Source organism: Oculina patagonica, unplaced genomic scaffold, assembly GCF_052425735.1.
Source record: "Oculina patagonica isolate OP01 unplaced genomic scaffold, crgOcupat unplaced200, whole genome shotgun sequence".
NCBI classification, from domain to species: Eukaryota; Metazoa; Cnidaria; class Anthozoa; order Scleractinia; family Oculinidae; genus Oculina; species Oculina patagonica.
Window position 1 is genome coordinate 1 of NW_027558038.1, and position 13,933 is coordinate 13,933.

General features: G+C 38.6%; 1 protein-coding gene across 1 annotated transcript; it reads left to right on the top strand.

The window, feature by feature from the left end:
• Positions 1–372: 372 nt before the first annotated feature.
• LOC144640226 (DNA excision repair protein ERCC-6-like 2) lies at positions 373–13,032 on the top strand (the record flags this gene model as incomplete). The annotated part of the gene is made up of 17 exons (XM_078499429.1): positions 373–477; positions 780–877; positions 1,363–1,438; positions 2,864–2,934; positions 3,080–3,130; positions 3,652–3,887; positions 5,511–5,615; positions 6,442–6,570; positions 7,006–7,098; positions 7,722–7,925; positions 8,158–8,270; positions 8,563–8,741; positions 9,652–9,735; positions 9,929–10,077; positions 11,320–11,445; positions 11,903–12,085; positions 12,791–13,032. Coding segments are annotated over exons 1-17 (2,150 nt in total), but the record flags the coding sequence as incomplete, so codon positions are not given.
• Positions 13,033–13,933: the final 901 nt, after the last annotated feature.

Here is a 13,933-nt window from a genome sequence, read left to right on the forward strand (position 1 = left end):
GGTCACTTCGTTCCAAGGTTACTTCGTTCCAAGTCACATCGTTCCAACTTACGATCAGATTGTTCCAAAAAAAAGTCACTTCGTTCCAACTAAAAGTCACTTCGTTCCATTGAAAAGTCAGATCGTTATATTAATATAATAAAGAGAATGTTAAGAAAACATTATTGAAAACATTACTACTCAATGTTGTTCAAATTTTGTAATCCATGCGATCTACCGTTCGTTACGAGCAATACGGTTTTTATTACGTCTTAGTTTGCCGTTGTACCTGCCAAATTAATTTGAATGCCTTTACCTTGTTTAGTATTCCTTGCGTAGTTGTTTTCTATCAATTGCTTAACTCCAAATTTATCGAATATTCATTTCTATGCGTTAGGCGTGATTGAATGCGGTTTACTTCAGTTCTGCTTGTAGCGGTTGATGTACGTTATAATGGTCAACAAACAGTTGAAAACAGATATATCAAATGCAAATAAGGTGAGTTGAAAACCTTTAATGACTCTGATAGTCCTTTATTTCTAACTTTTTTCTTTTAGAACGATCAAAATTTCCGATGGAACGAAGTAACTTTTAGTTGCAACGAAGTGACTTTTTTTTTGGAACGATCTGACCGAAAGTTGGAACGATGTAACTTGGAATGAAGTAACCTTGGAACGAAGTGAATTGGGCATAAGATTAGATGGCACTGTTTAACTTAATGAAGCAAAGGGAAATGACTTTTGGTTCACGTTATTGGGAGATTAAACAAGGTTGGAGAAATTAAATTTATTGCATTATAGATATGAATGTGAAGGAAGTGAGGTAGTTCCTGTAACAGCACTGAGAACGACCACAACTGAGCAACAAAATAGTCTGACAAGGAAGAATACAGCTACTGGTTAGAGAAATATTTGCTTCTTGCTTGAAATTGTACTTGTTTTAATTTCAATGTGTTTTGTTGTGTGAAGACAGTTTTAAAAGTTTTTTTAACTGTCCTAACTCAACAAAACAGAAAGAAATTAATACTACCTGTAATTATTATTTGATTTCAATAAAATTGATTTGTTTAGTTTACTGTATACATGTCTGCTCACATCATTCCTGCATGACAAAACAATTGTTTTTTATGTGAGGGCACAACTGCTTCAAACAAAAGATCTGACTCTTGATTCACACAGTCATTCAGATGTTTGTGTCAAGCACCCTGTCCATAATAAGCATACTGTCTTCAATTATTGCCCTCCCTTGGGCTCCTAAAAATTAAATCAGCTCCCCAGGTGCTAAATTGAATCTTTCTGGTATGCGCAATGTAATAGGTATATTGAACACTGTTGCAGTTGTATCTCAACAAACAAATTATTGTATCTTTTAATTCACTCACAGATGTTGAACCTTCAATAACAGAAGATGATTTCTTCTTCACTTATCTGAAAGGAAATGAGGCAGAGGAAATCATGAGGTTGGTATTTTTATTTTTAATGTAAATCTAAGTATGAAAAATTTAAATAGGCCTTTTCTGAGTTACCCAATGTCTCATTTTTCAAAACGAGTCTATGTGCGAAACCATTCAAATGAAAATGAGAGTGATTTGCATGAAAAAGGACCTGTAGGTGAAACTCGCTTTCATATGAATGGTTTCGCGCGTAGACTCGTTTTAGACAGAGCCAAAGCGTAACTCAGAAATGGCGTATTGGTTTTGCTTATGTGCCAGCTAATCTTAACACTCTGCAAGGTACAATGTACCTTTGGAGGTTCTACAACTGAAGTTACATTGAAACCCTGATACAAAAAATGCTAAGGGGCTGGGAAAGTGTGTTTGTTATTACGAAGGCTTGTTATACCAGGGTTTTGTTCCAATACATGCATGGGAAAACGTACACTAAGGACTTTCCGTTCTTACACGGTAACCCATTTTGCAACCCGTTTGTAAGCCATTTGAAAAAAATTTGCACTTGTTCGAATAGCTTTCGGTTACCCGTTCGATAAAAAGATCCACTTATTTGAACAACTTTGTAACCCGTTCCCTGGAAACACCAACTCGTTTGAACAACTTGGTCGCCCGTTCGCTGGAAACACCGACTTGTGGACTTTTTAGAACCAGTTCGATGCCAGAAGGTTGGGAAGTCAGATCAGGACAATGTCTTTGAGTCACATCTTTGGCAAGATGCTTGTTTCTAATGGTGGCTTGGGTTCTTTAAATCCAGGCACAAAAATATTATTGACACCTGTTAATAATATTATTGTAGGAGACATTTGACAAAAAGACTGTGGTAGCCTATTCATGATGGATATACCGTATTTACTCAAATAAGCGCCGCCCTCGAATAAACGCCGCATTTAAGACAACAAAGTTAATGGGCCACCCCCGAATAAGCGCCGCAGTCCCGATGCGGCACTTTTTCAAGTAATTTCCTTTAACTAAAAACAGCACTACAAAGGCACTGTAAAACAAACTTGGACATTTCTTTCCATCAAGAGCAATGTTTTGCAGTTCAAAGTGATTGTTTTACCGCTCATTCTTTAGTTTTCTATCCAACATTCTTACAACACGTAGTTCTGTAAATGTTGTGGAGGCTGCAAACTTTGCCAGGACAGATAGCGCCACTTCTCTCTTCAGCAAGAGACGAATACTGACAATCAAAATATGCTATTTCCAATAATATTACTGTAAAAGATTAGATTTTTTGTGGCATCCAAATTTTAAATAAGCGCTGCCATCAAATAAGCGCCGCCATCAAATAAGCGCCGCCCTTTGAATAAGTGCCGCACTTGAGGCTCGAAAAATTTAATAAGCGCAGCGGCGCTTATTCCAGTAAATAGGGTAGATCTGGAGAATAGAGAAAATTTGTATTAAAGTGTTTGTGAATATTTTTGTCCAATTCAGATTAAAGTATGGTGAATATGATGTCAGCAGTTTAAATGGACAGGAAGAGATGGATTCAGAGAAGAAACATGGTAAGAGAAAATGTATAAAAAAAGTTTTCAAGGCAGTATTTATTACTGTATATGTATGAACTTCAGTTCAACTTTGTATTCTTGCTTTCTTTACTTGTAACATGATGTACATGGGAGCTTGATTCAAGGTTTCTTTCCCAACCAGATCACATGAAAACAAAGGTTTCAGTGTCTTCATCAAAGTCAAAAAAGAAAGGTAAATGATATAGGTGTACGGCATGTAGTAACAAATTTAACATTATTTATTCTGTGAGTGAAATCTCAGTACATGATCCTTTAAATGATTTTACTAGTGCTACTTTCAAAATAATTATGATTGTATCAATGGTGATAATTTTTAAGGATAGATTAGTCGTTCTCGGCACAGACAATTTTCAGGAGAGCCCTCAAAATAAAATCTGTTAGACTATACTAGCTACAAAAAGCTCGAAAAGCATTTAATCTGTGGCAATCTCTTTCTTTCTTTCTTTCTTTCTTTCTTTCTTTCTTTCTTTTATTTGCTTATGTTTGTTTTATGTTTTTTCTTTGCATTTTTCAAAAGAAATTCAGAATGGTAGGTTTACAATAGGTACTTGTGAACAGGCTCTCATTTGCTCTAAACTAAAATCCATGGGATCAAACATGATTTCATGTAAAACTTGTCCCACAAATATTAAAGCAAAAAAACACTGCTTGCTTCTTAACCTCATCTTGACTGTTTTTGTGTCCTTGCAACAGGAAAATTAAATGTTCTTATCAAATGCAACAAAAGGCAACATAGTGGCAAAAATGCTAAGAACAAGAAAAAGAGTTCTTCCATCATTGAAGAAGCAGAGGAGGTTTCCAAGATGTCAAGATGTGAAGGAAATCCACCTGAATCACCAAACACCTCGACAAGGAATACAACTTTTGATGATGCTAAGAGCAAGACAAGTGAAAATGAGCTAGATGATGAAAACGAAATGATAGCAGATGGTAAGCATTTTAAAATACAGTTGCTGGCATCCTGGTTTTTCGAACCTCTAAAGGAAACAAAAATTGGTTCAAGAAATGTGGTGAAGAAATTATTCTACATGACACGAGCGTGGGACAAAGAAAAAATCTGAGTCCCCGACGGGAATCGAACCCATGGCCTCCCAGAATAACCGGTATTCTGGGAGGCCATGGGTTCGATTCCCGTCGGGGACTCAGATTTTTTCTTTGTCCCACGCTCGTGTCATGTAGAATAATTTCTTCACTATTTATCACCGAGCTTTAAATCTACCATCTTTTTTATTTACTACAAGAAATCTGGTGTTTTGGGAAATAAGGGGTAAAATGCAGTTTTTGACTGAGTGATGCAAGTCCAAAGGAAATGACTTTTGGGTCGAGTTATTAAGAGTTTTGATAAATCAAGGGTTTGAGCAATTCCTTGAATTACACCTAACTGAGCAACTGGCTTTGTTATTTGCACACATTCAGTTCCAGCCGTTGCCAATATTTTGACAAAGGCAAATAACTTATCTGTACCCCATGTACAGTCAACTCTCTCTAAGACTAGCACCATTGGTCATATAATCTTAATTGTCTGCCAAGCTTGCCGTACCCCTGGGTACCAGGGGATTTTTCTCACGCACGGCAGATTACTCTTTGGCAGCCGAAGGCCGTAGCCATGAGCAGGGCTCTACACTGCGGGAGAAAAACAATAGAGACATGACCAACACCACAAACCGTGCAAGAAAAACCTCTGGCACACAGGGTAAGATTCCAGGGAGTCAGAATAACTTGATATCAGTGGTTCTGAGTCATTGAGAGTAAGGATTCTTTTTCCAAGAGATTGCCTCTTATTTTAGCCCATTAATTTGTGGGATTCTCCCAGAAAACAGCCATTTAACACTACACATACTACTTCTTGCTCTTTTCCCAAGAGATTGCAACCAAACTGCCCAAAAAATATTAATAAGTCATTCGAAGATGAAAACTAACACTCCCTTTCACTTTGAGGCAAAAAGCTTGGTTTTTGTTTGGGTATGAGCAAAAAGCAATCTTTGGATTAGAAAAATATACTGTATACTGTGGAATTCGATTTCTGGAACCTCCATGGGAAACAAAAATTGGTTCGAGACATCGGTGAGTTTGAGAAATTGGGGGCAAAATTGTTGTGTTCATTGTAGCAAGTGCAAGGAAAAAGGATTTTTGGTTTGAGTTGTCGAGAAGTTAAAAAAAATAGGGATAAAGAAAGCGGAATTTTACTGTATTTTCACACATACCGTAAAATTCCGGTTATAAGCCCCCCCGCTTATAAGCTCCCCCGGTTATAGGCCCATCTACCTGGAAACCAAAAAATACATCCGATTATAAGCCCCCCGGATGACAGTACTGAACAGGGCTAAATGTTGCTTTATTGTGCGTTTCTAACTTAAAAACGTATTTCGATCAACACTCCCGTGGCTCTTTTCCAAACGGTTTTTTCATTCCGCTTTTAAGCCCTCCCGGATATAAGCCCCCCCGTTTATAAGCCCACCCAAAACCCCTTACGAAGTTGTATAAGCCCAGGGCTTATAACCGGAATTCTATGGTATGTGGTTGACTTTCTTATCAAATGTAACATCTTTGCGGGTTTTGATGACCAAGACATGGAAAGACCATCCTTCACAGAACCCGCAGTGCATCCTTCAGTACCGTTGCTTCTGTCCAAACCTGGAGATAATCCAGTAATACAGGTCAGTGTAATGAATGTACGACAACAGATTACGCTCAGTGAACATTTTCACCTAACATGGATCCAATAGCCATTTGTTAATACAATAACTGTAAACTTCAGTAATTGAGCACAATTCCCCCCCCCCCCCCTGCCACTTAAAATAAAGACCCCTAATTATATATAAAACCATAATAGGAATAGACTGGATTGTGGCACTTTCCAGGACTGGAAAGTCCTGGAAAAAGTCTACTGGCCGTGGAAAGTCCTGGAATTTTGTGGCACTTTCCAGGACTGGAAAGTCCTGGAAAAAGACTACCCGTCCTGGAAAGTTCTGGAAATCTGTTAAACTCAAGTAACAACTGAATCCTGAACTAACATTATAGAAAATGTGTGACAGACAGTAAGGAGTAATAATATTGAGATCTTGGGAGTGAAAGGGTGAATGTGAGTGTTGGAGTCCTGGACAAATCAATCTGATCACTTTAAAAGTCCCGGAAAATACTGGAAAATTGTTTGTGATAAAGGGCACAAACCCTGATATGGTCTGTAGATTCAGATTTAGCTCTTAATTTCTACTGACTGTATGCCGCGTAAATAAATACGTATTAATTTTTATATCAGTACGTTAAGATTGTTTTTACGTTAATTTAAAAACACTCGAACTTACAGTATTTTGTATGCACCTTACAACATTTTAGATGAAAAATTGCTTCCAAATAATTATTGGCCAAAGCACTTCTTAAATGACTCCCCCCCCCTCGATAATAAGTCCACTAAAACAGCCTTTTTTAATAAAGCCCTTGAAAAGGCTTATTTATTTGGGAATTGTACGGTATTTACGCCAGGTTCCAGCCACCATCAACCGTTATCTCCGGGACTATCAGCGAGATGGAATACACTTTCTGTTCCAACACTACTCTGAAAATACTGGCGCCATCCTCGGAGATGACATGGGGCTGGGTAAGACAGTCCAGGTATGAAATATTTCATTGTCTGTATCAGACTTTCACTTCTTAAGGTTGACAAAGTTAAATTTAATTTGATGTGACTGCTACGAGCATTTGGGGTCTGGCTTCTGTCAATCAAAACTTTTTGTGACTTAATATGGAAGGCGTTTGCTTTTCCACGGAGGTCAAATTCAATCTCAAGCTCAATTAACCCTCTCGTATTTAAAGCAAGGTTTGCACTGGCGAGTCATACATTTGCTAGTTTTTTTCTAGTCGGTAGTCGTTGACGTTGCAAGAATACTTCTCTCTGGGCGGATATTTGCACAGAAAATTAACCTTATCTTTAAATGTTCTTCCGACTTGTTACAAAATGTTTCCTCAAGCAATATTTTCTCTTTTTTCTTGCGTGACAAGCCAAGAAAATGTTTCTGTGTGGGACTAACAAAACTCTGCCGGTTCTAGGTAATTTCTTTCATTGCTGCCGTTTTGGGGAAAACTGGAACAAAGGCTGACATATTTTCCAAATTTATGGATGACAAGGGGAAAGGAAAACAGGTAAGCTTCATGTACATTGTAATAACCTTAGTTTTTTTGAACGATGACTAATTCTAGTTAAATTTAGGACCTAAAAGAGTGTTAATAGTTAGTTTTACAATCAAGATTAACCTTCACTTTTAAATTTAAAATGCCTTTGCATCAATGGTGTTTATTTCTCGAGTACTCTCTCACCCTTTAAAACATTTAGATGTATTTCCATGCTGACGTTCGTTTCGTTGCACTTGAGTACACGTTTTTGGTTTCCATAGTGTTTTGAAGTGATAGTCGAGAAAAAATTGAACCAACAGAGCATATTTTGCTGAAAGTTCACCACAACTGCAGACTGTAGTGTGACTGTTTCGAAGCCGAAGGTGTTTGTGCATCGGAACTTGACTGGAGCATCAAACTTTATGGGTCTAATATTTTCTTTTTCAAATTCTAGATTCAAATTTGGGGTGCGGCTTATTCGTAGGGGTTAACGGTACTTTCGCACGGTTTTTCCTTAGCTGATTGAAATTCGTTGTTGAAAGCTGCGTTTCCAAATTGATCCCATATCATCTTTTAAATGAGTTACTACATGCACATCCATAAGAGGTCTCTAGTCTCCAAGACCTCAACAGTTTTTACTTCTTTTCACGCAGGGAAAGCTTAGCCATGAGGAGGGTGCATTTCTGGTTGTCAGTCCAGGTTCTGTGATGTACAACTGGAGGGACGAACTGGAGACGTGGGGACATTTTAAGACGGGACTCTTTCATGACAAGGCCCGAGAAGCTACTCTGGAACGGGCCTCTAGAGGGCGACTGGATGTAGCTGTGACCACCTACGAGACTATGAGAAATCATTTGGTAAGCTTGTTAATATATTTCTTGAAGGATTTAACCAAGTTATGGAAGTGTTCAAAAGTACTTTCAAATCGTAGGAAATTTCAAAATAATTGCTCACTGTAAAGATAGAAAAACACCAAAGAGGAAAAGGAAAGGTTTTGATTACAAACGACAAACTACAAGATACACCGTCCTTGACTTAACTCCTTTAACTAACCATAGTGAAACTGTTCTTGCCCTCTTGTCTTTTCAGGATGATTTGAACCAAATCAAATGGCTGGCAGTGATCATGGATGAGGTTCATCGCCTTAAAGATCCCAAGGCTCAAATAACTGTTGCTGCTAAGGCTCTTAAAGTGAAACGAAGGTAAAAGGTCAATATATGTTCAGTCACGCTATTTAGAACTTCTGCTAAAGATCATATGGAAACCATATGAAACGAAGCATTTTTCTACTTTCCACCGTGACAGTAAACTACATCAGAATTTCCATGTTGTGTGTTCTCCTCCCCTTTGCTTCCCTCCGAATGATTATCACTTCCTTCACGGAAACACATCTGTTTCGAAAGACTGGCTTCATAAAAATTTTCTGCGACAGTGCCATTTACAGACTACCAAATATGACTTTTGTTTTTCTTATATTTCCTATTCATGTATTAGATATGGCCTCACAGGGACCCCACTTCAGAACAAATTGGCAGAATTCTGGTGTGTACTGGACTGGGCAAACCCAGGGAGTCTGGGATCGTGTAAAAAGTTCGAAAAGGAGTTTGGTAAACCAATCAGAAAAGGCCAGCCATATGACGCGACCAAGAGGGAACTTGCTGTGGGTAGGAAAAGTAAGTTAATGTACTGGCATATTGGCAAATAAAGTGTAGAGATTGTAGAGTATGTATTTACCCGGCGAATGGTACATGCAGCAGTGGCCATCATTTCAGGCCCCAAAAGATGGTCAGTTACGGTAGGTCTTATCACGGTTTTGGACGCCATCTTGACGAGTAGGCAAAGCGGCTAGAAATTACAGTGTTTGTATGGGAATCGGACGGCAAATATCTTTTACAAAAATTGAATTCTGGAAAACTGTTTTTATTTGCCAAGTTTGAAGGATGTAGCTGGGCTAGAAAGCGTTCAGTTAGGTTTTTTAATTCTCATACATTTGTCTATAGTTTTACCGCGAACCACGTCATGGTTTTGAAAATCAAAAAAATTAAGTACCAGCAAAATAAGGTACTAACTGGTCTTTTCGATTGTTTTCTAAGCTCTCGTAAGCGACTACTCCAAGATTCTGCTCGTATTCGTATTACATTTTAAAAAAGTATACCGTAAAATAACATAGCCCAATACTGTTCCATAATAAAAAAAACTTGAATAAAAGGTTCTAGATGATTTGCGATTGAGAAAGAGTTTTACTCTGAGATTGAGGTAGAAAACTTTATGCTAAAAGCTATAGTAGGCGACCAGCCTCTATCGTCTCAACATGTGGTCGGCTTACGAGATCTCATTCTCGTAAATCGCCATCTAAGTAATTTGCAAAATCAGCCAACCAAACGAAAGACATGGCGCTTGAAAACCACTTGCGTTGTTTATAACGACCGCGAGAAAAGTGTTCGTGCAATGAAAATTTGCGGCCTCCCGTTTTAACGGGGTAAAGAGGAATACTTCTGGAGGTACTCCGAAACAGTTCCGAAAATATTTTTGGAAAGCTTCTGAACCACGGTAAACAACCTTGTTTTGTTTCTCTTTTTTTAGAATCCAAAGATCTTCAAAGTAAAATTGGGAGATGTTTTCTTCGAAGGACCAAAGACCTGATAGCTGATCAGTTGCCTAAGAAAGGTAAAATATCCTATAGTACAACTGGGTTTTTAACGAACTCTCAGGCGTTATTTTCTGTTTTTGATGGCATTGATATTTATTGTTCTTGAAAATAACGTTAGCTTCACTTTGCTTGCTATGTGTCCAAATAGACTAAACGTCCTTATACTGGTTTGTCTTGTTTTGGATTCACCTGTTTAACTGGTTTTTCCAGATGAGCTGGTGGCGTTTTGTCCATTGACGCCATTCCAAGAAGATGTTTACCAGACTCTTCTTCAGAACCCGGATGTGGAAATGATCCGAAAGAAGAACTTCCCGTGTGATTGCGGCAGTGGGGAGGACAGGGGAAGGTGTTGTTACACGGTAAGCTAAGGGCGCTTTCCATTTGTCAGAACTGGCCGGCTGGTCCGGTACTTTTGTATGTAAAATGGGCCTTTATAATGAGATTTTCAGCCCAAATCACCACAACAATGTATAACATTTGTGCATTGACTGATTTGACAGGACAAAACTGACTAACAACAGAATTCTCTTCTCGATTTTACTGGTCTGGTCGGCAAGTCCTAATAAATGGAAAGCGCCCTAAGATTCGTTTATTAAAACTTGCTTATCGATTGGACGAAACGTACGGTACCACGTGACAGTACGCATAACAATATACAGTAGAATCCCGACTTCTCAAACCACCAAGGGAAACGAAAATTAGAGTCATGCCGTACCTCTTGTAACTTAGACTGGTTCAAGATCTTAGACTTTGCACCTACCAAGTACCAAGTTAAGCTTAAGGAGTCTATGTACATCAAGTGGGAAAAGCCGGACCTTAATCAACAGGTCAAACACATCAATTTGACGCTTTCCCTATAACTGCAAAAGCGCGCGCGCTTCTTTTTAATTCCGTTAACTTCGAAATTTATCTAGCGTATTGCTTTCCAACGCAATGTAACGTATGATTTGTAACAGGCACGTTTTAAATCACTGTAAACTTTCATAACCGTCACACTGACGATGACGGACTGAGGGAAGGGAAACGACTTTTGGTTTGAGTTATGTGGAGTTTCGAAATAACCTACGAGTTATCTGGAGTTTTACAAGACTGTAACTTGCTCGAGAAACTGTATAAAGCCTTAGGGGAGCAACAACTTGAACTTTGTTCTTGCACGTGAACAGGTCGAGCTTCTTGATACGAGAGCGAATATTTATTGCGCGTTTTTCAGTTGCGAGTTACTACAAAACACTTAATGACCGGCCTCTGCTGAAAAAAGCGAAGTTGTGTGATTCTTATGACTTTTATTCACACTCAACGCTGGGTTTTTGGATGGTCTTGGAGAAACGTACTCTTGCCATGAGGCCAGTATTTTAAGCGATTATTATCTAACATCGTGCTGCAAGGTACATTGTGAAACAATTCACTTGGGTGGCTAAATTAAACATTTGTTTATGGTAACACAAAATTTTGGATTGAAAATGTTTGGTTGAGATAAAAATAGTAACAGACGGCTAAACGATCAGCATGTTTCTCAAACGTGACGTTAAATGAATATGTTTGGCCGTTTGCTGCAGCTTTTAAGACGTCCTTAACACCTCTTTATCTCGTTTTTTAAACAGCTCAGCTCCGAAGGTGAAGACATCAAGACTGTTACCATGCGGTTCTTTCAACTGTTGCTTAAAGTAGCCAATCACGCCGCGTTATTGGCACCTACCGTAAAACAATCAAAGGACCAACAGGAAAAGGTATGTTATGTCAATCTTCTCATTCTCCATACTGTGCGCTTTTTTTCTTATCATTAAAAAAGTTGGAGTTGTTTGAAACAGGTCAAGGGAAAAATAAAATTCTTGAAGGTCAGGGAAATTCAGGGAATTTTATTTTGAATCATGGAAAATTGACATTTTGAAAGAAAAGTCAGGGAAAATTAAAATAATAACGCCTCTGATTTTATACTATTGAAAGCTGAAATCAATGTGATTTCAGGTCAATGTGATTTCAGCGATTTTTTTTTGTAAGCGGGTCTGCAGAGGCTCTAGGCTACTGAAAAAAAATAATCAACCAGGGGGGAGGTACTTTCTAGTTTTACCACCAAATTCTGTGAACTAACATTAAAATAAATGAATGACAACGGGAAACGGGAATTTACATTCCAAGATTGAAATCGAAAATGTTCAAGTTAGTTATTTCGTTTCTTATTTCCAGGCCAAAGAACTGTGTTTGCGAGTGTTCGCCAGGTACCCCGAGTTTTCAGGTTGTGCAGAAATGTCTTCGTTTGAACTTCTCTCTGATCCAAAGTACTGTGGAAAGATGAAAGTACTGGAAAAACTGTTAAAAGTCTTTAAAGAAGAACACAGCAAATTACTTCTGTTTTCACGATCAACACAGGTTCGTTTGATGTAAATCATGTGTTCGTAGGTTTGTTTTGGAATTGTACTGACGCAGTTTAATTGTTTGTGCCTCACTCAACTTGGGTTCAAAAACTTGCAACGTGTTGCCGATTCGAAAGTTGCGCGAAAAATCGTCCCCGGTATCATGTTGCACCGTGATCGATTTTTCGCACAACATTGTTGCACAGAAATCGTCGTTGCAAGTTGTCCTATGCAACACTGCCTTAACTTCATAGAAAACGAAAAATGGGACACTGTCATCAGGTTTTTAATGCTTTTCGGTAAAACGTACTAAAATTGGCAATTAGGTCTTCTCGTACACAAAATACACCTAGTATATCAAGATGGAGATATAGAGTAAATTGTTGTCGAGGGAAGAAAAGAGCCATAATAATTTTTAGGTGTTTTTCCAGTCCACAAGGACAAAACTTGAATAAATCAGCGTGACTTTTTCAAGTTGAGATCCAAAGTTCCTAATGGCATCACAATAATATCACTTGTTTATCGCTTCAGTACACTTGCATGGTGATTTTTTAACAAAATTGGACCACTATTCATAGTTTCCTATGTCTTTAGGCTATTGAGTTTTTGAACTGAAACTGGTGACAGTGTCCCTAAATGAAAACATACCTACCCCTATCTTTCATGTCTAGCCGCTGGAACCAGGATTATTTTTAATATATAATTTTGTCTCTTTTTCTAGCTTCTTAACATCTTAGAGGAGTTCGTGATCAGCAAAGGATTGGTATACAGTCGTCTGGACGGAAGCACCAAGCCTGCGGACAGAACTCGTTTAGTGCACGAGTTCAATGTCGACCCCAGTATCTCGTTGTGTTTGGTTTCCACCAAGGCGGGAGGACTGGGACTGAATTTTACTGGAGCTAACGTTGTGATAATATTTGAGCCATGCTGGAATCCGTCCAGCGATTTACAAGCACAGGACAGGTATGTGGCATGATTCTGTAGTGGTTTTGTTTTAGAGCTTCATATATTTTACATATCAAGTCACTTTGTTGATTCGCACAGGCCTAGAAAAGTCCTTGAAAATTCGCCACAGACTTCCTGAATGCTTTAGACTACAGGTAAAATGACAATATTTTGCCACCTGAAGATGGAAGGGGTAGCGATAGTCATGGAAATAAATCGAGAATAAAAAAAAAACACAAAACAATTATTTACATGTAAGTGATTATTATTTTAAGTACCTAAGGGACGGTTCATTTTTTATGAGGTAGGGGGGGCTGGTGGGATTTGAGGGGGGGGCATCCAAAAAAATTTGGCTTCAAAGGGGGGGCCAGCCAAAAAAATACGGTCTGTGAGGGGGGGGGGGGGTCACTAAATATAATTGTACTTTTAAGTGTTGTAAAGAGGCTTCTGTGAGAGTAAAAAAATCTTGCCAGAATTCCCAAAATGACATTCCTGAGGTTCTGAAAATTCAAATTTTTCCGGGGGAGCATGCCCCCGGACCCCCCTACTTTGTTATGTACCAAACGCCATTAACTCAACCCGACAGCTTATTGGTTACTAACAGACGGCATCCACAATAAATAATTGAGGCGATGCCAGCTATTTGGGGATGTGATTATTGCACGATGATACATTCTTTAGTCACAAGGCTCGATATATTTTAATTTCAGTTCATTATTGGTTTTTCTTTTTCTTTAGGGGGGGGGTCACCAAAAAAAAATTGGATTTCGACGGGGGGCCAGGTAAAAATTTTCGATGAAGAAGGGGGGGGGCCATTATATATAACAGTGACTATCTATCAAATCCCACCAGCCCCCCTACCCCATAAAAAATGAACGGTCCCTAAGTAATCCCGCCTTCAAAAGGGTTTTGAGTATTG